General features: G+C 45.8%; 1 protein-coding gene and 1 pseudogene across 5 annotated transcripts; one reads left to right on the plus strand and one right to left on the minus strand.

Annotated features, from left to right (window-relative positions):
• Positions 1-576: 576 nt before the first annotated feature.
• Positions 577-865, minus strand: LOC118660557 (annotated as a pseudogene).
• A 4,892-nt stretch (positions 866-5,757) lies between these two features.
• Positions 5,758-25,320, plus strand: SCAMP5 (secretory carrier membrane protein 5). 5 transcript variants are annotated; one of them, XM_036349269.1, is made up of 9 exons: positions 5,773-5,885; positions 9,431-9,507; positions 12,970-12,981; positions 18,670-18,711; positions 19,518-19,646; positions 22,507-22,663; positions 23,793-23,894; positions 24,355-24,472; positions 24,649-25,320. In XM_036349269.1, exons 2-9 carry the CDS (start codon positions 9,495-9,497, stop codon positions 24,841-24,843), a joined length of 768 nt encoding a protein of 255 aa, XP_036205162.1. In that variant the 5' UTR covers positions 5,773-5,885; positions 9,431-9,494; the 3' UTR covers positions 24,844-25,320. The 5 variants fall into 5 exon arrangements, with proteins under 5 accessions (XP_036205168.1, XP_036205162.1, XP_036205178.1 ...); XM_036349275.1 differs by lacking the exon at positions 9,431-9,507 and having other exon boundaries at positions 5,758-5,885; positions 12,970-13,055; XM_036349285.1 differs by lacking the exon at positions 5,773-5,885 and having other exon boundaries at positions 9,446-9,507; positions 12,970-13,055.
• The last annotated feature ends 992 nt before the right edge of the window (positions 25,321-26,312 follow it).

Raw genomic sequence — 26,312 nt, forward strand, 5'->3', positions numbered from 1 at the left:
GTTTTTCATCCCTTCATTTTCATCCGGTGTGAGTCTTTTGTTCTGAGGTGGATCTCTTGTAGACAACATATTTATGGGTCATGTTTTCTTATCCATTCAGCTCCCCTATGTCTTTTTAAAAAATCTTTATTGTTGAAAGTATTACATATGTTCCCCTTTCCCCCCATTGACCAATTCCATCTCATCCCCGCCCCCCAACTCAGACCTTCAACACCCTATTGTCTGTGTCCATAGATTATGCATATATGTATACAAGTTTTTTGGTTGATCTCCCTCCTCCCCCACCTTTCCTCTGAGATTCGACAGTCTATTCCATGCTTATATGTGTCTGGATCTATTTTGTTCCTCAGTTTGTTTTGCTCATTCAATTCCACATATGAGTGAGATCATGTACCCTATGTCTTGTGATTGGAGCATTTTAATCCATTTACATTTAAGGATATTATTGATAGATTCTTATTTATTGATATTTTTATTCTTTTTTTTTTTTTTTTTTTTTTAAAGAGCTCACATTTATTACTGAATCAACCTTCTATTTCAGGAGGAAAAAATCAACAGAGCAAAATCACAAGTTCATTAATCTTCCAATTAAAATGCCCCAACTGTCCAGACAGTAGCATCTTTTCAATCATTTAAGGGTGTAGGCAACCTGGATACAGCATAAATATGTGAGTCATCTCTCATGTGTGATTTCTCATAGGCCCAGTTTGGTTCTTCTCCAATGTCTCCTCTTCGAGTTGTACCTGATTTTATTACCAGTTTTCATCCGAATCCATTGGGGAATGGGCCGATTCTGCTTTTATTTCTTGGCCAGGAACCTCTTGATCCTGAAAGTCTTGTGGGAAGACATGGTGAGGCAGAGGCGAACGCACGCACCTCGATGGCGGAGAAAGAGAGCTGATATTTTTATTCTTTATGCCTATGTTTCTCTCTCTCTCTCTCTCTCTCTCTCTGTCTCTCTCTCTCTTTAAATATGTATTTTATTGATTTTAGAGAGGAAGGGAGAGAGAGATAGAAACATCAATGATGAGAGAGAACCATTGATTGGCTGACTCCTGCATGCCTCCTACTGGGGATCAAGCCCGTAACCCAGGAATGTGCCCTTGGCTGAAATCGAACTCAGGACCCTTTAGTCCACAGGCTGACGCTCTATCCACTGAGCCAAACCATCTAGGGCTCTCTCTCTCTCTTTCTTCTTCTCATTACAGCAGTGCCTTTAGCATTCCTTTTGGTGATCAACTCCTTGAGCCTTTTATTTTGTCTGGCAAGGTCTTTATTTCACCATCTCTTTGAAATGATAGCCTTGATGAATATAGTAATCTTGGTTTTAGATCCTTGCCTTTCATTATCTTGACTACTTCATGCCATTTCTTTCTGGACTGTAGAGTTTTCGATGAGAAATCAGCTGACAGCCTTGTGGGAGCTCCTTTGTTGGTAACAAATTACTTTTCTCTTGCTGCCTTTAAGATTCTCTCTTTGTGTTTAATTTTTGGCATTTTAATTAAGATGTGTCTGGGCGTGGACCTATTTGGGCTCTTCTTGTTGGGGACTCTCTGTGCCTCCTGAACTTGTGTGACTTTTTCCTTCACCAGGTTAGGGAAGTTTTTTGCCATTATTTCTTCAAGCATGTTCTCTATCCCTTGCTCACTTTCTTCTCCTTCTAGTATTCTTATAATGCAGATTTTATTGCAGTTAATGTGGTCCCACAGCTCCCTTAGGCTGTCCTCCTGTTTTTTAATTGTTTTTTTCTCTTTGGTTTTGTAATTGAATGATTTTTTCTTAAATCCTCACCTGACGATATTTTTTCCATTGATATCTAGACAAAGTAATAGGGAGGAAGAGGAGGTAGAGAGAGAAACATCAATGTGAAAGAGACACATCCATTGGTTGCCTCCTGCATGCACTCTTATTGGGGCTGGAGAACCTGCAACTGAGGTATGTGCCCTGGACTGGAAATCAAACCTGCAACCCTTCAGTCTCCAGGGTGATGTTCTAACCACTGACCCAAACCAGCCTGGGATGAATGAGTGATTTTTTCTACCCTGTCTTCTAATTCGCTGATCCCATCCTTGACTTCCTCTACTTTGATCTTTACTCCTTCCAGTGTATTCTTTATCTCTGGTATGTCATTCTTCATTACTATTGATATGATTACTCTGAAGTCTATATCTGATAAACTACTTAGCTCCATTTCATTTAGCTCTTCTGGAGAATTCTCTTTCTTTCATTTAGAGATTTTTTTTTTTTGTCTCCCCATTTTTACTGCCTGTTTGGATTTATTTCATGTCTTAGGTAGATCTGCTATGACTTCCAGTCTTTTTGGAGGGTGTAGGCCAATGTCAGACGCTGTTTGTGACTGGATCTGAGTACTCTGCTTGGAGCTATTAGTGATCTGCAGCTTGTGACTCCCTCTGGTGGGGCTAGGTGCATTTGGAAAGGATCCAGATGTGCACCAAGGTCTGCTTTTCTTAGCCTGGAGTCCAGAAGTAGATAAGGCAAAAAGACTCAAAGTACCCAGAGATCCATGTCTGCCTGAAAGCTGATTGTTATTTTCAGTCACTCAATAAGCCTCAGGTTATAGACCACAGCAAGGTATAAACTCCACAGGATGGGGCCAGAGGTTTACCAGTGGGTGGGGCAATTGCTTCTCCTACTGCCAGGCAAAAGCTGCCTAGATGGTAAATGTCTGCCTGAGAAAGGTGTCCTCTGCAATATGGGGGAATGATTCAGCACAGGGATCCAGGCAGCTGCCCTCTGAACTCTACTTCTAGAGCCAATAACCTCAGATTACCCTCATACAGCTCTAGTCCATTCTACCTTCCCTCTGTTGGAGCCCAAGATGAGAGGCTGCACATGAGATTTTGTGCCTTGGCCCTTTAAAGATGATGCCTGCATTTCCAGCTGTCTCTCCCTGGCAGACAGCAACCCTGCTGCTTTTCATAGCCAGATGTTATGTGGGCACCTTCTCAGTTTTGGTTCTCTGGGCCTGGGAGTCCATCTTGTGGTTTAGACCCAAGAATTCTCAGGGGGACCCCTCCCCGCACAGCTGAGATATCCCTCCGGAACTTCTGCTGCTGCCCATGGGAGCCCAGCCATCCTTCTCATGCCTCTGCACTTCCTACCAGTCTCTATGAAGTCTCCACTTTATGTTTTCGGTTATAAGGGTTCTCTCCAGTTAGTCTTCAGTTGCTTATTCAGGATTTTTTCCCCCTATATTTTAGTTGTAATTCCAGTTTGGTCCTGGGAGAAAGTCAGTGTAGCTTTCACTTAGTCTGCTGCCATCTTGGAATCTCTGAACTAGTACTTATTATGGCCCAGGCATTGACCTATGGGTTATACATCTCTACATGTGTTAATTCATTTCATCCTGACAGGATCTCTAAGACAGAGGTACTACTATCATCATCCTTATTTTACATATGTGGAAAATCTAAGATTCAATAAGGATGAGTACCTCACATAGCTGGGAAGGGTCAGGCAGTCTGCCTTCTAGGTCCATGTTCTTAACAACTGCACTATGTTGTTTCTCATAGTAGGTGATCAGAAAATGCCTGTTGAATAAAAGTTTGTTTAAATAATTATCATTATTAAAGTATTGTTCCCTTCCATTTACCCAAATTCTGAAAGTGCAATACCCTGGAAAAAAGATGGACTTCTAACTTTGGACTTGGGCACTTTTCCTGCCTCTGTTGTTAACCAAATAGGTGGCCCTTCTGACTCTCCTGATTGAAGAAAAGTCATCTGTGGTCATCAGATGGGAACACAAACATTTACTGTAGAATCTGCATGAACTGAAAGATATCTCCGGTAAATTCTATGTGGATCCAAGACATTTCTATTACCCATGCATTAGTCATAAGACATGCTTTGGTGGATGGCATGTGAGCCTATGTGACACTTACCACAGTTGAGAAGGCTTCACTATAGTCCTCAGGCTCCTCTTCTGAAGGTTCAGGTGAACTTTTCTTTCTTGAGGCCCACTTGGACTCCAAACATCTCTCCTGTAAAAACCATGCTTGATAACCTCTTCAGGTTCTCAATCATCATCTCATTGGGCCCTCCCTACAGCTCTGTAAACAGGCTAAAGCTTGTATTACAACAAGGATAGCAAGCAGTGACCATGCAGGTGAACCAGGGACAGGATCAATAGCAGAACCCCATTGTCCTGCCCATAGCCCATGACTCTTCCCCCTGATTGGCTTGGTGGCTAGATTATACTTGCCTCTCAACCTTCTCCAACCCCTGAGGCTCCCTCCCTTCTCTTCCCTCTCCCTCACTAGTTCTTGCCTGCCTTTTTAAAAACTCCTGCCCCCTTTCTATCCCAGCTGTGTGAGTGAGGTCCCACCCCACTCCCAACAGGCTGGAGCCAGACAATGGGCCCTTATTCTGGGCAAAGAATCCCTGCAGTGTCTCCCACCCACTGAGGCTCCCTTCCAGGCCTGGGGTAGTGTGGGCAGACGGCACTGTGGAGGGCAGAAGCCATTGGCTGGCAGGACAGAGGATGGCCCTGACTGAAGAAATCCCACAGGAGGTTTACATTGTAAGCACCACTCACAATAAAAGCCTGTCTTTTACTCCCAGCCCCATCGCTCCAAGTGGGTATCTCTCAACCATCATTAGTTCTGGGTTTTTATTTTTCTTTAATTTATTTTATCTTTTAAAATATGTTTTTATTAATTTTTAGAGAGAGAGAGGAAGAGAAAGAGAGAGAGAGAAACATCAATGTGAGAGAGAAACATCAATCAGTTGCCTCCTGCATCTAACCACGTATTGAACCCACAACCTGGGTATGTGCCCAGACTGGGAATCAAACCCATGACCTTCTGGTGCACTGGCCAAACTCCCAAGGCTGGTCTTTATTCTTTTTAGGTGTTCATCTTTGCATATCACAGTCTCTTTCATTCTTTTTCTTTCTCTTTCTAAGCTTCTCTCTATTCCTTTGTGTAGCCTTCCTGTCCCTATTTCTTAAAAATAATTTTTTTTTGGTTAATTTAACCCTCACCTGAGGATTTTTTTTCCATTGCTTTTCAGAGAGAGTGGAAGAGAGAAAGGGAGGATAGGGAGGGAGGGAGGGAGGGAGGAAGGGAAGAAGAGAAACATCTATGTGAGAGAGACACATCCACTGGTTGCCTTCATCACGAGCGAATCTGCAACCCAGGTACGTGCCCTTGACCAGGAATCGAATCTACCACCCTTCAGTGAGCGGGCCGACGGTCTAACCACTGAGCGACACAGGCCAGCGCTGTTTCTATTATCTTTTATCTCATTTTACCATGTTCTCTTCCCTTTCTCTCTTTCCATGTCTTTTTTCTCTACAAGTTTCTGTATGTCTATCTCCACGGCTCTCCTCCTGCCTTTCTGTGTCTCGTGTGCATATGTCTCTCTCTCTTCATGTCTCATCTCTGATCTTCTGTCCTCCATCCCCTTGGATGTGGATCTGAAGGAGCTTCATCAGTCACCATGTTCTCCTGTTCACAAAACTTTCTCACTCCTCCTTTCTGATAAATCTCAGAGGCCTCTGGAACCGGCTTGGGGGTTATTCCCCAGTTTACAGACTTAGAAGCTGAAGCTCCGGCTGCTGGTACCAGGCTCCCGTCCCTGGGTTTCTTCCTCCACGCCCCCGCCATGCCCCTGATCACGCAGGACTTAGAACCTCGGATAGCTCCGGGAACGTGCGGGCATGTCCTGACTTCTTTCTCGCGAGAGCAGGGAGAAAGGCCTTAGAAGTGGAGCGGGAGTCTCGCGAGAGCTGCTGCGGTCAGGGGCGGCGCGCGCTCCCCGCTCCCAGGACCGAGCACCTTGCGGCGGGCTTGGCGCCGCATCGCCGGGTGCAGCGCAGCTCTGGGCAGCGCCGCGGCCTTTCGGCCTCCGAGCTACAGCAGCGGGTGAGTCCGCGCCTGAAGGCTCGGAGAAGGGCTTTGCAGGGAAGCTGGGCGCAGGGCGAGGGGCAGGGGTCACCCCTTCTCCACTTTGTACCCACTACGCTTCACCTTTGGATGCAGGAGGCTGGCCGAGATGCTGGAGAGGTGGAGAGTCGAGGTCACCTTTCCAGTTTGGAGCCCCGGATTCTCCCAGGCCTTCCAGCTCCCACCATCCCTATCACTAGCTCCCTAGAGGAAACCCGCATTCTTGGGTGACGTCAGACCTCTGGATTCTGGAGCCTGACTGGGCCTTGGGCCCTCCATTCCCCCCTGGAAACCGGTGTTCTCTTTCCTGGGGATGGTGCAAGCCATAGGGGATGGGGGCGACTGGAGGCGGGGTAACTGTGGCATCCTTTGCGTCCTTCCTCACTAGAGGCGCGCCTGCTGGTGGACCCAGGTTGTTACTCCCCCACCTCCACCCCACCACCGCCTCCCAGGGGCGACCGACCTTTGGACTGCTGGTCTGAGCCGCCTCAGGGTTTGCGGGGGAAGGGGGGGATGCAGTGGCTTGAGCCTGGGGTCCCCCAGAGCTGAGATGGTGTGTTGGGTGTGCCGCATGTAGCTAATTCCAACGCTGGCTGGAGTCGGTCACGAGGATAAGGGTGAGGTGTTTGGGAACCCGTCCCTTCCCCCTGCCTTCGGGAGCTTTTGATCTGGGAGTTAGGGGAACCAAATAGAGACTGAGAATTGCCCCAGCTCCCAGATGGGTAGTTTAGGGAGGGCCAGACAGACCTTCCGGTGGACACAAGGAGCACAAGGAGAAAGGGGAGCAAGAGCCAGCGAATAAGAGACTTCCTGGAGGAGGTGAAATTTGGATGGGAAGAGAGGGGATTCCTGGGGAATGGTAGGCAAAGGCATAGAGATGGGAATTAAGCACAGCTGTTGGGGAGCCTGCCTGTGAGCCCATGGGGTGGGGGAGTCTAAAGAATTTTGCAGCTACTGGTTCTACCTCTGAGGGGCAGGGCTTTGAAAGAGGGAGATGGTTCTTTCAGGGGCATTACTGGTGGGAATGATTTTTCTGGGGAGGCTACACAAGTCTTGCTAGTTGAGATTTGATCTGGGTTTGGTGAACCTGAAGTCAAAGTCCTCAAAGCTGAGAGAGGAGTCTCTTTGGTGAATGGGCCACGGAAAGAGGGTCTTCTTAGGTCTACAAGCTTATGGAGTCCTTTCCCTGGCTGGCTATTCCTCTCTCTGGGCATCTTTTTGCCAGCACCTTTCTTTAGGGATGAAATAATAGGATTAAGTACTGACCTCCCTTGAGGAGGCTGCTTGTTCTAATTTAGAGCATCCTTCCCAGTTAATCTCCCTTTTCCTTTTCTCCTCTCTCTACCTCCCTATCCCTGCTCCTCCTCACATTTCCTTTAGGGGCTGCACTTCCTTCCCTGCTGATATAGCCTGGAGTCTCTGAAGGTTTCCTGGAGGTGGGACAGCAGGGCTGACAGAAGCTGTGGGCTTAGCAGTTGGGGCAGGGCTTCAGTTGCTCCTCTCCCACCTTTTGGGAGGGTATCCAGGTCTTAAGCAGGAACACAGGTTGGCAGTGCTCTGTGTCCTGCCCTCTGTTGGGTCCCTTCTGGAAAGCCCATCCATGAGAGACCGAGGAAGAGATTGGATGAGAATGAGTGACCACTTGGTGGCTAATAACTGGTTCAGAATTTAGGCAGTAGGATGTATAGCAGGGATATTTGAAAGGTTTCCCAGGAGAGATAGGATGTGAGAAAACAGTAGGACTTAGAGGAGCTGGCAGGACTCTTATTTAGGGGCACTGCAAGCAGAGGGGTGGATAGACATGATCTCATGAATGAAACTGGGTTGTGTGGGAAGCAGGTCAGCCTGTAGTAGAGAAGCAAAGGGTGGTGGGATAGGTTTGTAGCTGATTGGCACAGGCCTTGAATGCTAGGCACAGGTTCAGCAGGTGCTACTAAAGAGTCATCATAGGATAGTGATAGCAATGCCAGGAGAGTGTTACTTTCTCAGCATGACTCATAGTTCTGGGACTTCATAGTTAGGGGTGGGATAAGGGGACCAGAGGTTGAGCAAGAAGGAAAAACTTCCATCTTGGGCTCTAGGCAGGCAGGAAGAAAATTACCATTTCTATACCAAGGATGAAGGGCTCATGCTGGGGAGGAGGGAGGGCTGGGCAACAGGCAGCCCTGGAACCAGCCCCAGGACTCTGGCCTAATCTGAGTCCAGGCTTGAGTCTCTTCTCTTTGCCATGGGCCTCACTCTCTCCACTGTGGGATCTTCTATTCTCCCAGCTTCACAGTAAGAAATGGAATAAATTATAATCTGGGTTTTTAAAACAAAATTCAGGTAGTATTTGCTATCTTATTTTTTTCTCAGGTTCTTTTGCTATATATACTAGAGGCCCAATGCACGAAATTCATGCAAGGGGCTCAGCCCTCGCAGCCCCGGCTTCGTCCGGAACGTTGTCCAGAAGGTCGTTGGGCTGTCCGGTCTAATTAGCATATTATGCTTTTATTATTATAGATAGCACCCTCACCCATCACCAAAAACATTTTGAGGAACAAAATTGCTACTTTTCCCATTTTGTAGTCAAGAAATTTGGTTTGCTGAGGCCACTCATTTCTTTCTCTGTCTGTCAGTCTCTCTCTCTCTTTCTCTCTCTCTCTCTCTCTCTCTCTCTCTCTCTCTCTCTCTCTCTCTCTCTTTCTCTCTCTCTCTCTCTCTCTTTTTCACACACACACATACACACACACACTGAAATAACAGAGGAGCCTGGAGCCTTCCATTCTTGTGACCATAGCCTCCTGCAGCCCTCCCAAGCCTAAGTTCTTTCTGGGCTAACCTTCATATACAAATGAAGCAGACTTGCCCTGTGCTCTGGCCATGAGCTCTGGCTTATCCCACTCTGTGTCATCCATACTCTGCTACACTGACATCTCTGTAACCATGGGCACACCTTTGGAAGATAGCCTGGGACGAGGGACATAGGTAAGGCTGGAGCCAGGATTAGAGTCTCCTCCTTTAAGCCCCCTAGAATCCAGTTACTACCCAGTTAGCTCCCTGTCTCTCTTCCTTGTTTTTCTTGGAGGACTTCAGTGCTGGACAAGTCTCCCACTCCACATCCCACTGTCTCATGGGAGGCAGTGCCTCCTCCTGCCACCCTTTCTACCAGGTACTCCTGAGTGTGGTCATTATTGGCATGTGACTACCTCTGAAATCTTAAATTCCAGTATACTCTGACCACAGTCCAACTTTTACTTTACCTACTTTGGGACCCTAAAGAGACCTCTCGTTCTCTGATACCTCCATTTTTTCTATATGATGAGCATCACACCTTCTATGTCTTATCTGGATCCCATAGTCCAGGATTTTAACCATTCTCTGGCCCATGCCCTCAACTAACCTGCCACTTTGCCTGTGTGTCCCAACCCAGCAGCAGAAGTCGCAATTCACATACCAGAGCAGTTTGGTTCTACTTCCATGCGGGGTCCCCAGCCTCAGCTGTCCCTCCACCATTTTTTTTTTTTTTTTTTTTTTTTTTTTAGAAATCCTTTCCCTCATCACTGGGGACTCTTGAGAGAAAGGAGGAAGGTAGAGAGAAGAATACTAATGAAAGATAAAGGTATTTCTTTAGTGACGTAAGTAAGGGTCGGGAGGCAAGATGGAGAACACTGACTTACCGAGTGTTTAGAGCAGCCGTGGGCAAACTATGGCCCGCGGGCCGGACCCCGGCCCGTTTGAAATGAATAAAACTAAAAAAAAAAAAAAAAAAAAGACCGTACCCTTTTATGTAATGATGTTTACTTTGAATTTATATTAGTTCACACAAACACTCCATCCATGCTTTTGTTCTGGCCCTCCGGTCCAGTTTAAGAACCCATTGTGGCCCTCGAGTCAAAAAGTTTGCCCACCCCTGGTTTAGAGTGTCAAGGGCCTGAAATTTAAGCCCTAATGTTGACCAATGGCATGGCCAAACATTAACAATTAAATAGCTACATACACCTTAGTCATAGCATAGAGAAACCTTGCCAAATACACAGAGTTGTTATTTAAATTTAGATAGTACTTCACTTTAGTTCAAATTATTTGTCAATTAGTTAACTCATGATTTGTCAAATTTTGAAGGAAGATCTGATTTCCAGACATCCTCAAAGGTCATGCTCCCTAACAATAGTGAACAGTTATTCTACTCTTACCACACGCATTATGCATACTGTTTGGCCTATGAAACTACATCATATTAACTAAATGAAAGACATAGCACCATTGGCTGAGGAGGACATAGTGGAATTAATTAGTAACAAATGAACATCAAAATGTAACAGGTAAATAATACATCAGATGAGAAATAATAAATGATGAAATGTTGGGTCAGCATGATTTTATGATTATTGCAAAAAAGTAAAAAAATTTGTGATTATTAAAAAAGAAAGAAAGAAAGAAAATCCTTTCCCTCTTCCCAACAACTCCTAGTTCCATTTCATGGGAGGAGTATTCCAAACTGGGCTACTCTCTCCAAACCCTTTATTTATGGAAAGGGTGATTGGGGGTTTGTGGGAGAAGTGGAACCACACCCATGTTTTTCCACTTCTTGAATCTCAGCAGAAGGAAGGATCCTAGTCTAATATGCCTATTCTGTGCTATGGAAGCTGGCCCTCTGTCTCCTGAGATACTAATGTCCCTAAGCTATTTTCCCTTCTAACTGTACCAGCTTGTAAATAAGCTCATCTCCTATCTGGAAAAAACTTTCTAACCCTATGTTCTCCACTAGTTGCTGCTGTTTTAAACCAGTGGCTTTGTCTTTTTGCAAAAATGATATATGACCATTGTAGAAATATTAGAAAAGAAAGATAAAAAATAAAGAAAACAAATAACATAATCTTTTTAAAAATATACTTTAGCCGAAACCAGTTTGGTTCAGTGGATGGAGTGTCGGCCTGCGGACTGAAGGGTCCCAGGTTCGATTCCGGTCAAGGGCATGTACCTGGGTTGCAGGCACATCCCCAGTGGGAGATGTGCAGGAGGCAGCTGATCGATGTTTCTCTCATCATCGATGTTTCTAACTCTCTGTCCCTCTCCCTTCCTCTCTGTAAAAAATCAATAAAATATATTTAAAAAATAAATAAAAAATAAACAATAAAAAAAATAATAAAATAAAAATGTACTTTAAGTGATTTCAGAGAGGAAGAGAGAGGAAGAGAGATAGAAGCATCAGTTATGAGAGAGAATCATCAATTGGCTGCCTCCTGCACGCTCCCTATTGGAGCTCAAGCCTGTGGCATGTACCTTGACCCAGAATCAAACCAGTGACCTCTTGGTGCATGGGTCAGTGCTCAACCACTGAGCATCACAGGCCGTGTTAAGGCTCTATATTTTTAAAAAGAAGAAGAAGAATAAAATTCTTCAGTGGCTGACAGGACTCTGAGAATAAAGCTCAAATCCTGCCCATGGCCTTCAAGGCCTGGATGACCCTGGCCCCTCCCACTTATCAACCCTATTTTTGCCTTTCTGTCCCTCCCACTTCTTGGCTCTACTTTTTTTGTTCCTTGAATATACTAGGCTGTTGGTCTCCTGATCTTCACACCTGTTTTCCTGATTCTCTTTTTCCCTAGCCATCTCTTACTCATCCTTCAGGATTCATCTGTATGAAGCCTTCCCTGGTTCCTCCAGGTCAAATCAGGGAGGTGCTCTGCTATGTTCCTACAGCTTTTTGTACTTGCTCTCCCAGAGCACTTCTCAGGCTGTGTTGTAATTGCTCATGAACTTAGCTGGATCCTCTACTCTGACTTCCTCCCTCTCAACTCCAACATGTCTCCAATATTACAGAAAAAATTGAAGCAGATACATGGGACTCTCACTCTCCTTTCCAAGGCCTTAAGCCTGCCTGCATCTTTTTGCATCATGCTTTCCTTCCTACCTTTTAGGATTGAGGCTTGTCTTACCTCCTTGCACTGGGTCCCATGCTTCTCCTCTTTAAAGGCTTAACTTCTGTCTATTGTAATTGCAACTTTTTCCCTGGATCCTTCACATCTCTAGCTTATTTATTTCCATCTTAAACAACCATCAGCCATATCTCTTCCTGGACCCTATGTCCCACCTAGCTAGTGCCTTATCTCTCTCTATTCTCTTCCTAGGCATAGGCACCCTTTTTCAAAGAGCTGTCTACACCTGCTTACCTGTTCGACTATAGATCTAATTTGGCTGCCATTCTGATCCCCAACCTTCCAAAACAATTCTTTTTGGGATCACAGATGACTTGTTGTTACTGAGTATAATGAACATTTTCAGCCCAGTCCTTTTCCTGCTGTCGTATTTGTTCACTGTCTACTGACTTTGGAGACTCCACTCTCTTCTGCCTCATCAGTTGCTTCCTCTCATTCTTTGCCAGCTTATCCTCTTTTGCCTGACTTTTTTCCATTTGTTTTTTCAAACAGGTAATAAATACATTCACATGATTCATAATTTGAAAAGATGTCCCAACTTTCATCAGTACTAAAATGAACATTTTGATATTTCAGAAAACATTTTAATGTCTGTGTCTTAAAATTTTGGGCATCTTAAAATTACAATTTGGCAGTATTATTTTGTGTGTGTAAATAAAATTAACACTCTCTCTTAAAATCCATGGTGTCTTGGGGTAGATAGTCTAAAGATACATAGTAACAATTCTTTTTCCCCACTTGCTCCACATGTATTCAGTTTCTCTGTCCCCCAGGGAGCCACATTTTTCCCCCTTGATATCCTAGAGATTCTTTGAGTATCTATTATCAAATACATAAGGGTGGGGCAAAAGTAGGTTTACAGTTATTCATATGGAAAATAACACAATGATTAATAAATAATAGTGCAAGAATAAACTCAGTGTTTCTCATACACACAACTCTAAACCTACTTTTGCCCCACCTGTGTGTGTGTGTGTGTATATATTTTCCTCTCAATATTTTATTTTGAAAAATTTCAAAGCTACAAAAAGGTTTAAAGAACAGTGCAATGAACACCTGTACTAAGGTATGTCACCTAGATTCATCAATTATTAATATTTTTCACATTTGCTTTACCTATTTATCTTTTTTTTTTTTTGCAGAACCATTTGAAAGTAAGTTGCAGACAAGACACTGTACCTGTAAATACTTCAGCATGTATCTCCTAAGAACAAAGATATTCTCCTAGGTAACCACAACACCTAAGAAATTTAACACTGAATAACAGTATCTACTATGCAGTCTATTTTCAGTTTTCTCTACTTGTCCTAAACATGTCCTTTAGAGCTGTGATTTAAAATTCTAGGATTCACTAAAGGATCATTCATTGCATTTGGCTGTGTGTCTCTTAAGTCTTCTTTTAATTTAGATGAGTCCCCCTACCAATTTTTTGTCTTTCATGACATTAACATTTGTCTTGGAGAATTTTCCACAATCTGGATTTTTCAGGGTATTTTTTCATACTATTTTCAAAGTAAACATTTTGGCAACAACATTACATAGATGATTTTGTGTCTTTCTGTGTGTCAGGAGATGCATGATGTCCTTTGGTCCCATTACCAGAAATGCTAAATTTGGTCACTTGGTCTGCCAGATCTTCTCATTATTGAACTACGTTTTCTCTGTTGTGATTTATAACTAATCTAGGGTGTGGTACTCAAACTGTGTGATTCTCTTATTAACAGCCATTGATCATCCTTGCTTGTATCAGTTCTTATACAAGGGCTACAAATGGTGATTTTTTAAAAAATTCTGTGATTCTTTCTATTATTAGAACTTTTCCTTTCCTCTCTCTCTTTCTTTTGTATGTCACCCTAGACTTGTACATTATTTTCATTCAATGTGTTATAACCCACCCATGACTGACATTCATATTTTTCAACTTGCATGCTAAAGTTGAAGAAATATTGAAAGGAACACTTTAAAAAATATTTTTATTGATTACAGAGAGAGGAAGGGAGAGGTAGAGAGAGATAGAAACATCAATGATGAAAGAGAATCATTGATAATCTGCCTCCTGTGCACCCCCTACCCAAAACCCAGGCATGTGCCCTGACCAGGAATTAAACTGTCAGCTCCTGGTTCATAGGTCGATGCTTAGCCACTGACCCACACCAGTCAGACCAAATACATATAACTTTATTTATTTATTTTTCTTAAATAATGAGCAGGTATGTATGTATGTATTTATTTATTTTTGTTCATCCTCACCCGGGGATATTTTTCCATTGATCTTTTAGAGAGAGTTGAAGAGAAAGGGAAAGACAGAGAGAAACATTGATGTGAGAGAAACACATTGATTGGTTGCCTCCTGCATGCGCCTGACCAGGACCCAGGCCGGGTAGGACCCTGCAACCAAGGTGCGTGCCCAGAATCAAACCTGAGACCCTTTGGTCTACAGACCAACGCTCTATCCACTGAACCAAACCAGGTAGGGCCAAATACCTATTTTAAATGAGACTTCTGACTTTTTGTTTAATTGACCAACTTTTAGTCTCAATTACATTAGATAAAAGAGGACTCCTACTGAAATAATAATATTAAATGTGAATTGCTTTATTGTGCAGTTACCGTATACCCAGGTGAGAGGCCACAGAAGGGGCACTTTTTTTTTTTTAAATATATTTTTTATTGATTAAGATATTACATATGTGTCCTTGTCCCCACGTTACCCTCTCCCTCCCCCCCCCCCCCCCCCCCCGCTCATGCCCTCACCCCCCCCCCCCCCCCCCCGTTGTCCGTGTCCATTGGTTAGGCCTATATGCTTGCATATAAGTCCTCTGGTTGATCTTTCCCCCTTACCCTACCCTCCCCTACCTTCCCTCCAAGGCCCGACAGTCCAATCAATGCCTCTCCGTCTCTGGATCAGTCCTTGTTCATCAGTTTATGTTGTTCATTATATTCCACAAATGAGTGAGATCCTGTGGTATTTATCCGCTCTCCAGTTCCATCCATGCTGTGGCAAATGGTAAGAGTTCCTTTTTCTTCTTCCTCTTCTTAAAGAATACCTTTCAGCATTTCATATAATGCTGGTTTGGTGGTGATGAACTCCTTTAGCCTTTTCTTATCCGTGAAGCTCTTTATCTGACCTTCTATTCTGAATGATAGCTTTGCTGGATAAAGTAATCTTGGTTGCAGGTTCTTGCTATTCATCACTTTGAATATTTCTTGCCACTCTCTTCTGGCCTGCATGGTTTCTGTTGAGAAATCAGCTGACAGTCGTATGGGTATTCCCTTGTAGGTAACTGACTGTCTTTCTCTTGCTGCTTTTAAGATTCTCTCTTTATCTTTTGCTCTTGGCATTTTAATTATGATGTGTCTTGGTGTGGTCCTCTTTGGATTCCTTTTGTTTGGGGTTCTCTGCGCTTTCTGGACTTGTAAGTCCATTTCTTTCACCAGGTGGGGGAAGTTTTCTGTCATCATTTCTTCAAAAAGGTTTTCAATATCTTGCCCTCTCTCTCCTTCTGGTACCCCTATAATTCTGATGTTGGTACGCTTGAAGCTGTCCCAGAGGCTCCTTACACTATCTTCGTATTTTCGGATTCTTTTTTCATTTTGCTTTTCCGGTTGGGTGTTTTTTGCTTCTTCGCATTTCAAATCTTTGCCTTGATTCTTGCGCTCCTCTGGTCTGCTGTTGGGAGTCTGTATAGTATTCGTTATTTCAGTCCGTGTATGCTTAATTTCTAGTTGGTTCTTTATCATAACATCGAGGGTCTCATGAGATTTCTTGAGGATCTCACTACATTTATCGACGGCTTCTAGACAGTTCTTAAGAGACCTTAAAAGTGTGGTTCTGAATTCAATATCCTCCATTGACAGTTTTTTCCTGTTTCTTTGTCTCCGCATTTTTTATGCTTTCTTGGTGCACCCCCTAGTGGTCTTTGTGCCCAGTCTTGTTGTAGTTAAGCCTTGATTGTTGTTGGCAATACCAGTGGTGATTTGACCTCCAGGCTAACTGGCTATGAGAGTCCGCTGTGTCTGCAGTGGGAGGGCTTCTGTGCTGGATTTCTAGGGCGGTGCTAATCTAGCGTTTGCCTGAGGCTATCTGGCAAATGGCTCTGCGCAGGGCTTGGGCGGGGCGGGTCCCTGGGGATCTACAGGGTGGGCCGGAGTGAGCAGTTATGGCTGCTCTCAGTTCCGTCCCTAGGGGCTCTGCCTCACAGAGTCCCAGCAACCGCTGCAAACCTCGGAGAGAAAGCTGCCCTCGCGTTCCGACTGAAGCCAGACAGTCCGCTTCTTCCGTTTGAGTCTGGGTCCCTAGAGACTCGCCTGGATCTGGAGCTCAGAGTCTGAAACTCCCTCCTGATTGAAAACAACAACTGCGCCCTCCACCGCCAGCCCGCTCTGCGCGCACTCCGCACCTCAGTATTTCACTTCAGCACTGCGCCTCCTCTGAGTCTGGGTATGATATTCTCTTTCCTTCTAGTTGTAGAATTTCCACTCAGCCAGCCTTCCTGTGGTTCTGGATGATGTCCGTTCCGTCGTTTAGTTGTTTTTTGAAGTGGTTGTTCGAGGCAGCAATCTCCGGCGTTAACCTATGCTGCCATCTTGGTTTCTCCGTCGGGTTTTTCTTTTTTAAAAGCAAACTTTTAGCCCTAGCTGGTTTGGCTCAGTGGATAGAGCATCGGCCTGTGGACCAAAGAGTCCCAGGTTCGATTCTGGTCAAGGGCATGTACCTTGGTTGCAGGCTCTTCCCCGGCCTGAGCCCTGGTCAGGGATCGGGCTCGTGCAGGAGGCAACCAATCCATGTGCTTCTCTCACATCGATGTTTCTCTGTCTTTCCCTCTCCTTCCACTCTTCCTAAAAATCAATGGAAAAATATCCTCTGGCGAGAATTAACAAAAACACCCACAAACAAACAAAAAAAAATAAAAGCAAACTTTTAATTGAAATATAACAAATAGGAAAGTACACAAATCATAATTGTAAACTTGATGAATTTTCAGAAAACCAACACCTCTGTGTAACCAGCACTAACACCATAGATTTTTTTTTGTCTGTTTTTAAACTTTATAGAAATCTCTATCCAGCTTTAAAAAAAAAAAAAAAAAAAAAAAATATATATATATATATATATATATATATATATATATATATTTATTAATTTCAGAGAGGGAAGGAGAGGAAGAGAGAGAGAGAGAAACATCAGTGATGAGAGAGAATCATTGATAGACTGCCTTCAGCACTCCCCACACCAGGGATTGAGCTTGCAACTTGGGCATGTGCCCTGACTGGGAATTGAACCCTGATCTCCTGATTCATAGGTCGACGCTCAATCACTGAGCAACACTGGTCAGGCTCTATCCAACTTTTAAATGTTGCATTGCTTTAGCACTTGGTCATAGACCATTTTCTGAGTTTGGCTGTGCATTGTAGCTCCACCAATTACTGTTTTAGTGAGTGGATTGCTCATTCACTTCCTTAGCCTCAACTCACTTAATGTATGTCTCAGTCAGGCCCCCCTGCTGAAACTTCCAACTGGAATATCCCCATTGCCTACAAAGCAGCCTGTCTGGAGGTCTCACAACACCTAGGACTTGGCAAGTCAGTGGCAGCTATTTGTCTTCCCGAGGATCCTGCATCTTTTCTCATGGATTGCCTCCTATGATGGGGCTTTCTGTTAACATGCCCCCTTCCCCCAGTGTGGAAGCTGGCAGAAAATCTTCTTTTTGTTTTTTGTTAATCCTCCCTCGAGGATATTTTCCCATTGATATTTAGAGAGAGTGGAAGGAAAGGGAGAGGCAGAGAGAAACATTGATGTGAGAGAGACACATTGATTGGTTGCCTCCCACACACACCCAGACCAGGGCCAGGGATCGAGCCTGAACCAAGGTATGTATCCTTGACCAAAATCAGACCTGGGACCCTTCGGTTCTCAGGCCAAGGCTCTATCCACTGAGCCTAACTGGCTAGTGCTGGCAGGAAATCTTGATGGCCTCTCTCTCCCCAATTCCCAAGTCCATCTCAGGGCCCCTTTGTACTTGCTCCTAAGGGCCTCAAGTATCACTCCCTGCCTACCTCATCTCTCCAGCCTTACACTCCTGCTGTTTCCTCATTTGCACTCTACCTTGGCCACAGTGGCCTTCTTTCCCTTGTTTAAAAGCGAGAGATCCTGCATCAGGATCTCTGTGAGCTTTCCTCTCTGCCCAGAAGGCTGCCCTTCCCTGAGCAGCTCCTCTGTGGTCTTCAGGTCACCTCTTACTGATTATATTTAATTTCCGACTCTCCAGACCAGGTTAGATCACCTTGATATATGCTGTGTATGTTTTCATAGCAGCCATCCTTCCCTTTTATATTGTTTACTGCAGAGGTTATTGACTGTTTCATTCAAGGGCAGGGACTACATCTTTCTTATTCATGCTTTTTCCCCAGTGCCTGACAGATTATAAATCCCCAATAAGTGAACAAATAACCAAAGGCAAAGGCAGGAGGAAGAGGAGCCCAGCCTATGACTGAGGCCAGGGCTCTGCTGTATTCAGCGTCAAGGGATAGAATTTCCTCTTTCAGAAGTCTCTAGTACCCCCAGCCCTTTCTGTCACTTGCCTTTCCCTGCCTGGTCCCATTCTAGGTTTCTTTCCTATCCTTGAATGGGGTTTTCTGTGGTTAGACTTTGTGCCATGTGGAAGGAGGTAGCTGGTGGGATGATTGCTCTGTGAGGTGGGAGATGCCTCCATTGGGTTCATCCCACTGTGAGAGTGTGACCAGGGCCTGGCCCCAGGGAGCATCCCGGCTGGGGCTGAGAAAAGGATCTCGTTAGGATGGACCATGATCCTCATCCTTCTCTGGCTTTTCTTTCCTTCCAGTTCAGAACAAAGAGGCTGGGCCAGCTGGTGCCATCATGGCAGGTAAGGAGAGGACAGACCATGTGGGTAAGACATTCAAGTAAGCATAGGGTGGTTGGACCTCTTCCTAGTCCCCTTATCTTCCCTAGTATTTGGAGGTCAGGTTCTTTCTGTCCTTTCGTCCCGAGGTTTTCCCTGGTTCCCCACTTGGGCCTGTCTATCGGTGACCCTGAAAATGACACTGTCTAGCCCTCTATCAGATCTCTGACCCTGGGGAAAAGGGATCAAGCATCCTGATGTCCTGGTCCTATTGGCCATTGGACTGATGAGCAGCATGGGTGGCAAAGTCCCTGTCCCCTCTGTCACCATTGCTCTCTAATACTCTGAGACCTGGTCCTTCTGGTTTCTGAGTTGTCTGATTTCCCAAGGTTCAGGTACAGAATGACAGAGCTGCAGGGAATGTTAGGGACTATTTAGCTCAACCCTCATCCCACTGGATAAACTGAGATCTAGAGAGGGGTAGTGACTTGCTCAAGAGCAGAATATTGGAGTTGAGGCTAGAACCCCCATTTCCAGACTAACCCTTCCTACTTCTGCCTGAAACTGGCTCCCTGCTGAGGAGAATGCTGAACCCCTGATGGACAGCATTTACTGTTTTTCTTCTGAGAGGCAGTGACACTACCTTGGGGCCTTTGGTTACTTTGGGAACCACACATCCTGGAGGAAGCATGGTTTGTTGGGTAAGGATAGCAAAGTGGCCTATGGTTACAGGCCTTCAGGGCAGCCTAGGCCAGGGAAAACATGATAATATTGGATTGTCGGGGAGGAGAACATTCAAGGTGATGACATGTGATGTGCTTTACCCACAGAAAGAGTGAACAACTTCCCACCACTGCCCAAATTCATCCCACTGAAGCCATGTTTCTACCAAGACTTTGAGGCAGACATCCCTCCCCAGCACCTCAGCATGACCAAGCGACTCTACTACCTCTGGATGTGTGAGTGCTATGGATGGGGGATCCAGGTGGGGCACTAGGGTGGGGTACCCACAGGCTGGCTATCTTTTTAGCTCCACTTGCAGCATCTGCATGGGCCAGTAATTCTCCACCCTCCCTCACTCCCAAAAGGCTCCTTTCATGGGCCCACTCCCCAGTTGGGCCTCAGTTTTCCTCAACCCCAAGATCTAGGCCTCTCCTCCCACCAACCCCCATCTCCCATTCACAGACCATTTGGATAAGGGTCTTTGTCTCTTGCTCTCCGTTTCCTTTCCCACTGGAGTAGTTTTCTAGGGAACCTCAGGATTCTGGATTTGGAGAGGGTTCTTCCCTTAAGACTCATTTTTCTTGCTTTCTTTGAGATCAAGCTAGGCTGGTTGCTCCACTTTCCAAGAAGCAGGTTTCTCATTTGTAGAAGAGAGTGTTGTTTCAGTGACTGCTGTGGCTCCACGTAGAGCTCTGTATGGACTCTTAGAACTTCTGATGTTCTAAGATTTTGAGGTCAAGTATGTAAAGGCCCTAGTTTCTGATGATCTGTGGCAGGTTGGTGGGAAAGGTATCATCTTAGGGGGATTAGACTTGGATGTGTCCAGGCTGGGTCATAGGTACCCTTTCAGCATGTGCAAGGAGAGGAATCTGGCTGTCCTATGCTGGGTACCAGTCCCAGGGAACACCAGACATCACAGGGTGACCTTAACCTGGGTCTGCCACATGTGATGTTGCCTTGAGTCAGTCCTGCACTTAGCTACTTACCTGTGGGGAGATGATTAATTGTGCCAGGAAGGTGAGAAAGAATACTGTCTTTGCAACAGGTCCTTCATGGAATGGTAGAAAGAATATGGGGACAGACAAACTCAGTTTCAAGTCCTGGCTTGACCTTTGGGGCCATCCCCCGCCCCCCCCCCCTCCTATATAACATGAGAGAAAGAAGGGATGGGGCAGGTGTGGGTAGTTCTGTAGATGTTTTGAAGAGAATTTTTCCATTAAAATAGGATGTAGAAGTGGGGTTAGGAGATTTGAGGAGACTGGGATTAGAATGACAGCATGTTTGTGAACACAGGGTAGATACACTATTCAAAATTTATGGACCATGCATGGGTCCATTTGAGATTTACTACCATGAATTTATAGTCCTATCAGGCTTTTGGGATGGGGTCTCCTTTTTTTCCTAGTAACAGTCACATCAGGTCCAGATGGGAGTTGTGCTCATCCGGGGTGAGTGTGATCAGATGACAAGGCAGGGGAGGGAATAAGAAAATGAGAAGTATGGCATCTAAGCTAGATAAAGAGAGGAATGGAGATAGAGAAAAGTTTTTGGCTAGAGAGAAAGTGGCCAAGTCAATGGATGTGAATTCTGAAGAACTGGTAGAATAATTGCAGGAGAGGCAACTAGATCAACTGAGCTAGAGAGAGATGGGGCTGGGAAGAGAGTTGTAAACCAATATTAAAACAGGTTAATGTCTAGTTTATGTAAAGAGCAAATAAAATCAGTAAGAACACCAAGGTTCCAGGAAATTTGGGGGCAGTAACAGGAAAGGAGGAAAGAGAATGCATAGGAAGAAATGTTCATCCCTATTATGAGGGACCCGAGATGGGTGTACCTGCAGAGTGACGGTGTTGTCAGAGCAGACGGGGAGCATTTCACCTGACCCTGGGCTCTGAAAATTCTGCCCCTGAGAAGATCTCATTCAGGAGCTGGATTTAAGGGCTATAAATATCTTCCTAAGTCCTCTCTAGGTGCCTGCCAGGTGCTTTGCTCCTAAAGAAATGTATATAATGCTTAAGGGCTCTATTCAGAAGCCAGTACAGTATATGCCTGGGTGTTTGAAGCTCCATTTGAGCCCCTCTTCCTTTGTTTATTCAGCAGGTCTTTGTGGAGCCTTAAAGGGATCCAGCCTAATGTTCCAGGAAGGGATTACCTTGTGTCAGAAGACTTGGGTGTGTGTTAGTGCCAGCATCAGATGAGGAAGGAGTCTTTGAGGTCCCGACTGGCTGTGACTCATTGATACTGTGATTCTGAGGTTCAGCTAAATTATGTGGGCATGGAGGAGGGGGAGCCTGGGTATTGTTCTTGGGGAGCTTCTAGTCTGGTTGATGGGCTGGGATTTGTACTTGAGGGAACCATAAGAGCAACCCAGGTCTGTGAGAGATCAGAGGGATGGGAGATGAGTAAGGCTGCAGTAGTGAAGGAAGGCTTCTTGGAGTGGGTAGCATGATAGTTGTCTAAAAAATGGATTAGATAAAGACTGAGATTCCAGCCACTATTGCCTGCCCCATTTAAGTACAGGGCAGATTATACAGTGGCTTGAATAGATGTTTCCACAAGGCCTTTTACTTTCCCCTTTTTGTGCCCCTACCTTGCAAGAGAAGATGTAAGATGGGTTTCCCATGCCTTGGCCTTGGTGATTGCTGTGGATCTGGCAGGGTCAGGGGCTGAGGTCATTCATAAAAGGAAAAGAGCATTTCTACTACCCTGGGGCTTTGGAGCCCTTCAATGGGACTTGCTGGGCTGAGGCTCTGGATTCCTGCTCTGGAGACTCTGTTCTCTGGGTGTGGGGAGGGGTGGTCTGAGCTCCCAGACTTCTTTCTTACAATCTGTACTTGTGTGTGTGTGTGTGTGTGTGTGTGTGTGTGTGTTCACTGATATGGGTTATGGGTGTGAATATGTGTAAATGTGGTATGCATGTGTATTTGTCTGTCCGTATCTCTCTGCTTGCTCTGTTTGCATGGGTTTGATTGTTATGTCTTGAGTTATGGGTGTATGTATCTGTGTGTGGGTGCTCATGTATCTCTGCATGGGCCTGGTGTTTGTGTTCATGTCTGGTGTATGTCTCTGTGTGTGCATGTGCTCCTGGGTCTGCAGTGAACAGCGTCACGCTGGCGGTGAACCTGGTGGGCTGTCTCGCGTGGCTGATTGGAGGTGGGGGAGCCACCAACTTTGGCCTCGCCTTTCTCTGGCTCATCCTCTTCACACCCTGCTCCTACGTCTGCTGGTTTCGGCCCATTTACAAGGCCTTCAAGTAAGTGGTTGGTGCTGACCCCGGCTCCTAACCCTGCCTCTTTGCTCACCTTCCCCATCTCTTCTCTACATATTATCTCACTTTTTTTTTTTTTTTGCCATCTCCCAAACTTACTTTCCCTATTCACCCTCAGCTCAGACTGCCAGGTAAGATTTGGGCTTCCTGGGAGCTCAAGGCTGGGATGAGAGGGCTGGGAGTCAGAGCCTTTCTTTTAGTTCCTTTCTTCATCACTCTGCCCTTAGGTGTGGGCAACATAGAGTAGAGACCACGCCTATTTTAGTTTTGCTTTCCCCAGGCAGCTGCATGTTAAATGTTGCCAGTGGGGCCACCTGTCTTGGTGGAGATGCTCATCCTGTACCCATAGGGCTAGCTGATTTAGTGCCAAGTGAACCATCTATCCATGCACCAGTGGGACTTGCCATCCATATTCTAGTGATACTATTTATGTGCTAATGAGGTCATCCAACTCTGTACCAGAGAGATCACCCATCCATGTATCAGCTGGGCTAGCTCTCTTGGTGCCAATGGGTGTCTACTTTGTGTCAAATAGAATTTTCAATCTTTGTACCAATTGGACTATTCATCCATGTACCAACAAGGCTACCTGTCTTGGTGCCACTGTAGTATCCCCGGTGCCTCAAATGTCTTTGCCAACCAGACCATCTAACTATGTGCCAATTAAATTACTGTCTTGGTGCCAATAGGGTGTCCATTTTAGTGCCAGTGGGACTTTCTGTCTCTAAGCATATAGGATCATCCATCCATGTACCAGTGGAACTAGCAGTATTGGTGCCAATGGAATTGTCCATCCTCTTGACAATGGGGTCATTTATTCCTGCCACAATGGGCCCATCTATTTTTGTGCCAGTTGGGCCAACAACCAATGTACCAGTGGGTGGTCCATTCATGAAGAGATGTCTCCCTATGTAATGCTGCACACACAGACCTAACATGGAATCCTGCAAAGATCCATAGTTAAACACTGTCCCATTTTGGCCTCTCATTTAAGGCTTTTGACTATCTTCTGTCCATTGTGTACTCACTTAAACTTGGAAGGGCTTGGGGACCTTGAAGGCAGGGAATCCCTAGCCCTCTGCCCAGCTGATAAGAGCCATCTCCTTTGTTGCAGGACTGACAGCTCCTTTAGTTTCATGGCATTCTTCTTCACCTTCATGGCCCAGCTGGTCATCAGCATCATCCAGGCTGTGGGCATCCCAGGCTGGGGCATCTGGTAAGAGACTGAGGTATCTGGGACTGACCCATGGCTAGCATAGGTGGCACCTTGTTAATGTCTTTTGCTTACCTCCATATGCTAAGCTGTCTGACCTGGGAGGACACTATGAATTATAGAAAGTATGATAGGATTCAAGCTACTGGAGTAGACACAGCCATAGCATTTGAGGAGAAGAAGACCTTACAGTGGTTTCTGGGGGCTGAGTGTCAAAAATCATGGGAGAACCCAAGGAAAAGAAGCATTATGTCTGAGGAGTTCATCTCCTGAGCCATGGGTAGGACTCTTCCTGAACCACTGACATAGGCCCTTTGGGTATAAGTAAGATGGTCCCTTTGCACCCAATAATATGGTCTCTCCATGTGACAATGAGATGGTCCCTTGCTCCAGTATATAGTGGGGTGGTTCCTGGATAACCCTCACCGTGCTGGGTAGCCTCACAGTTGGCCTCTTCCTACAGCGGCTGGATTGCCACCATCTCCTTCTTTGGAACAAACGTTGGCTCAGCGGTGGTGATGCTCATTCCCACCATCATGTTCACAGTTGTGGCTGTCTTTTCCTTCATTGCCCTCAGCATGGTACGTGGTTACCTCAAGGGTCATAGGGGGTGGCTTTGGAAAGGGGCTAGGACCCAGAAGTTTCCCCAGGGACTAACTGTGGAATGGCTTGGTGGACTTTGCTCCTGATGCACAGAGTACAGGTGGGAGGGGGGACTAGCTTTGATTAACTCTTCCTTGTGCTCCTCCTCCTCCAGGTTCATAAATTCTACCGGGGCAGTGGGGGAAGTTTCAGCAAAGCTCAGGAGGAGTGGACCACGGGGGCATGGAAGAACCCACACGTGCAGCAAGCAGCCCAGAATGCAGCCATGGGGGCAGCCCAGGGTGCCATGAATCAGCCGCAGACTCAATATTCTGCCACCCCCAACTACACATACTCTAATGAGATGTGAGCCAGCCAAGCCTACTGGGAGGCAGGGCTGGGGGATGATGGAATGGGGCTCAAGTCACATAATCTGTTGTGGTGACCAAGCAGGGTTCTCCCTTTCCTTTTCTCCTCTTTGTACAAAGAAAAAGAAAGAAAGAAAGAAAATATATATATCCCCTGCCCCTTTGGATTTTGCTCTGAGCATTCTGAGAGCTATAGGCTGCACATGGAACTGCCCCATGTTGCGGTAGTAGTTGTGTCCATGTCCCATGTAAAGTAGTGTGCAGTGGAGGTCTCTGTTGTGGTGCTAGATGTATATTTAGAACTAAATCAGCCGCCCACCCTCCATCTGGCTACTCCCTCTGACCTTGGCCCAAGGACCCCTCATGGGACAGGAGGCATAGCTGAGAGAGCCTGGCCCCCTCCCCAGGATTATGGGTTGAAACTGTTTCCACTTTTGGTCTTATTGGGAAGTGACACTGTTTAGCACTCTTGGTAGTGGTGGTAGTGGGTGGGAGGGTGGGACAGGCCGGGGATCTTTCCTTGCTCCTAATTTGAGTACCCTTCCCCTCCTTTCTTTCTGCTGTCACATTCCCTGTGGTCTATTCTCTTGCCCAGGATTTTTCTCTTCCCCATGTGGTTTTTCTTTGTCTTCCCCAATGCTGAATGTCGCAGTAGTATCTGCTCCTGAGACTGAGCCCATTCCCAGATCAAAGAAGCAGATAGGAATGCTGAGCCTTAGCCCTGATGTGGGAGGGCACACTGATGCAGAGCCTTTTGGGCACCTGTCTCGCAGGGAATGGCATTGCAGGGTCATCCTCCTGACTCTCAGAGCTAAGCCTGTAGAGGCAGGCTCCTCTTTTTCCTATCCTGCTTCCCCTGCTTCTCTTCCAAGAGACCCCTCGAGCCCCTCTGCCTAGGTCTCTCCCCAAACCCCAAGCTGCTGTGGCCTGATGCTGCCACCCTACCCTGCCTTCCCTGAAGAATTGGGTGGTGTTCAGGCAAAGGTACAGCTGAAGTAGAGGACATGTAAATAATTATTGTTTCCTGGGTGAGGTCTGGCTGGTTCAAGCCTGCAGGGAGGTACTAGGTGTCTCTCTGAGTGACTGACCATTGGATTCCTGGCAGCAGTAGCTGTTCTGTGTGCTTCTGGTAGAAGGGATAGGCTCAGAGGGCTGGGCCTGAAGGGAAGATCAGAGAAGAGGGCAGGCATGGCCCATTGAGAGTGCTGCATGACTCCCCCTTGCCAACTTGCTCTTGGTCACAGGGCAGTTCTGGGCACTTGAACTTAGGGCCCAGGAAGAAGCAAAGGGCCAATCTTTTCAGCAGGCTCAATGGCTGGAATGGGATTTCAGGTTAGTATTAGTGGGAAGGGAGCCTCTCTGGCTTTTGCTTGTTTTTTCACATCAAGATAACTTGCTATCTTCTGCCTACTAGCCTTGGTTCTTGGCCCTTCCTCACCCTGCCAGAACCCCTTTCTCTTCCAGGACAGTG

This window comes from Myotis myotis, unplaced genomic scaffold (assembly GCF_014108235.1).
Source record: "Myotis myotis isolate mMyoMyo1 unplaced genomic scaffold, mMyoMyo1.p scaffold_m19_p_1, whole genome shotgun sequence".
NCBI classification, from domain to species: domain Eukaryota; kingdom Metazoa; phylum Chordata; class Mammalia; order Chiroptera; family Vespertilionidae; genus Myotis; species Myotis myotis.

Bases quoted from the DNA above. Each gene is read 5' to 3' on its own strand.
- SCAMP5 (XM_036349269.1), top strand. The intron at 18,712-19,517 runs GTAAGGAGAGGA...CTTTACCCACAG, and splicing joins AGCTGGTGCCATCATGGCAG to AAAGAGTGAACAACTTCCCA. The intron at 24,473-24,648 runs GTACGTGGTTAC...CTCCTCCTCCAG, and splicing joins CCTTCATTGCCCTCAGCATG to GTTCATAAATTCTACCGGGG.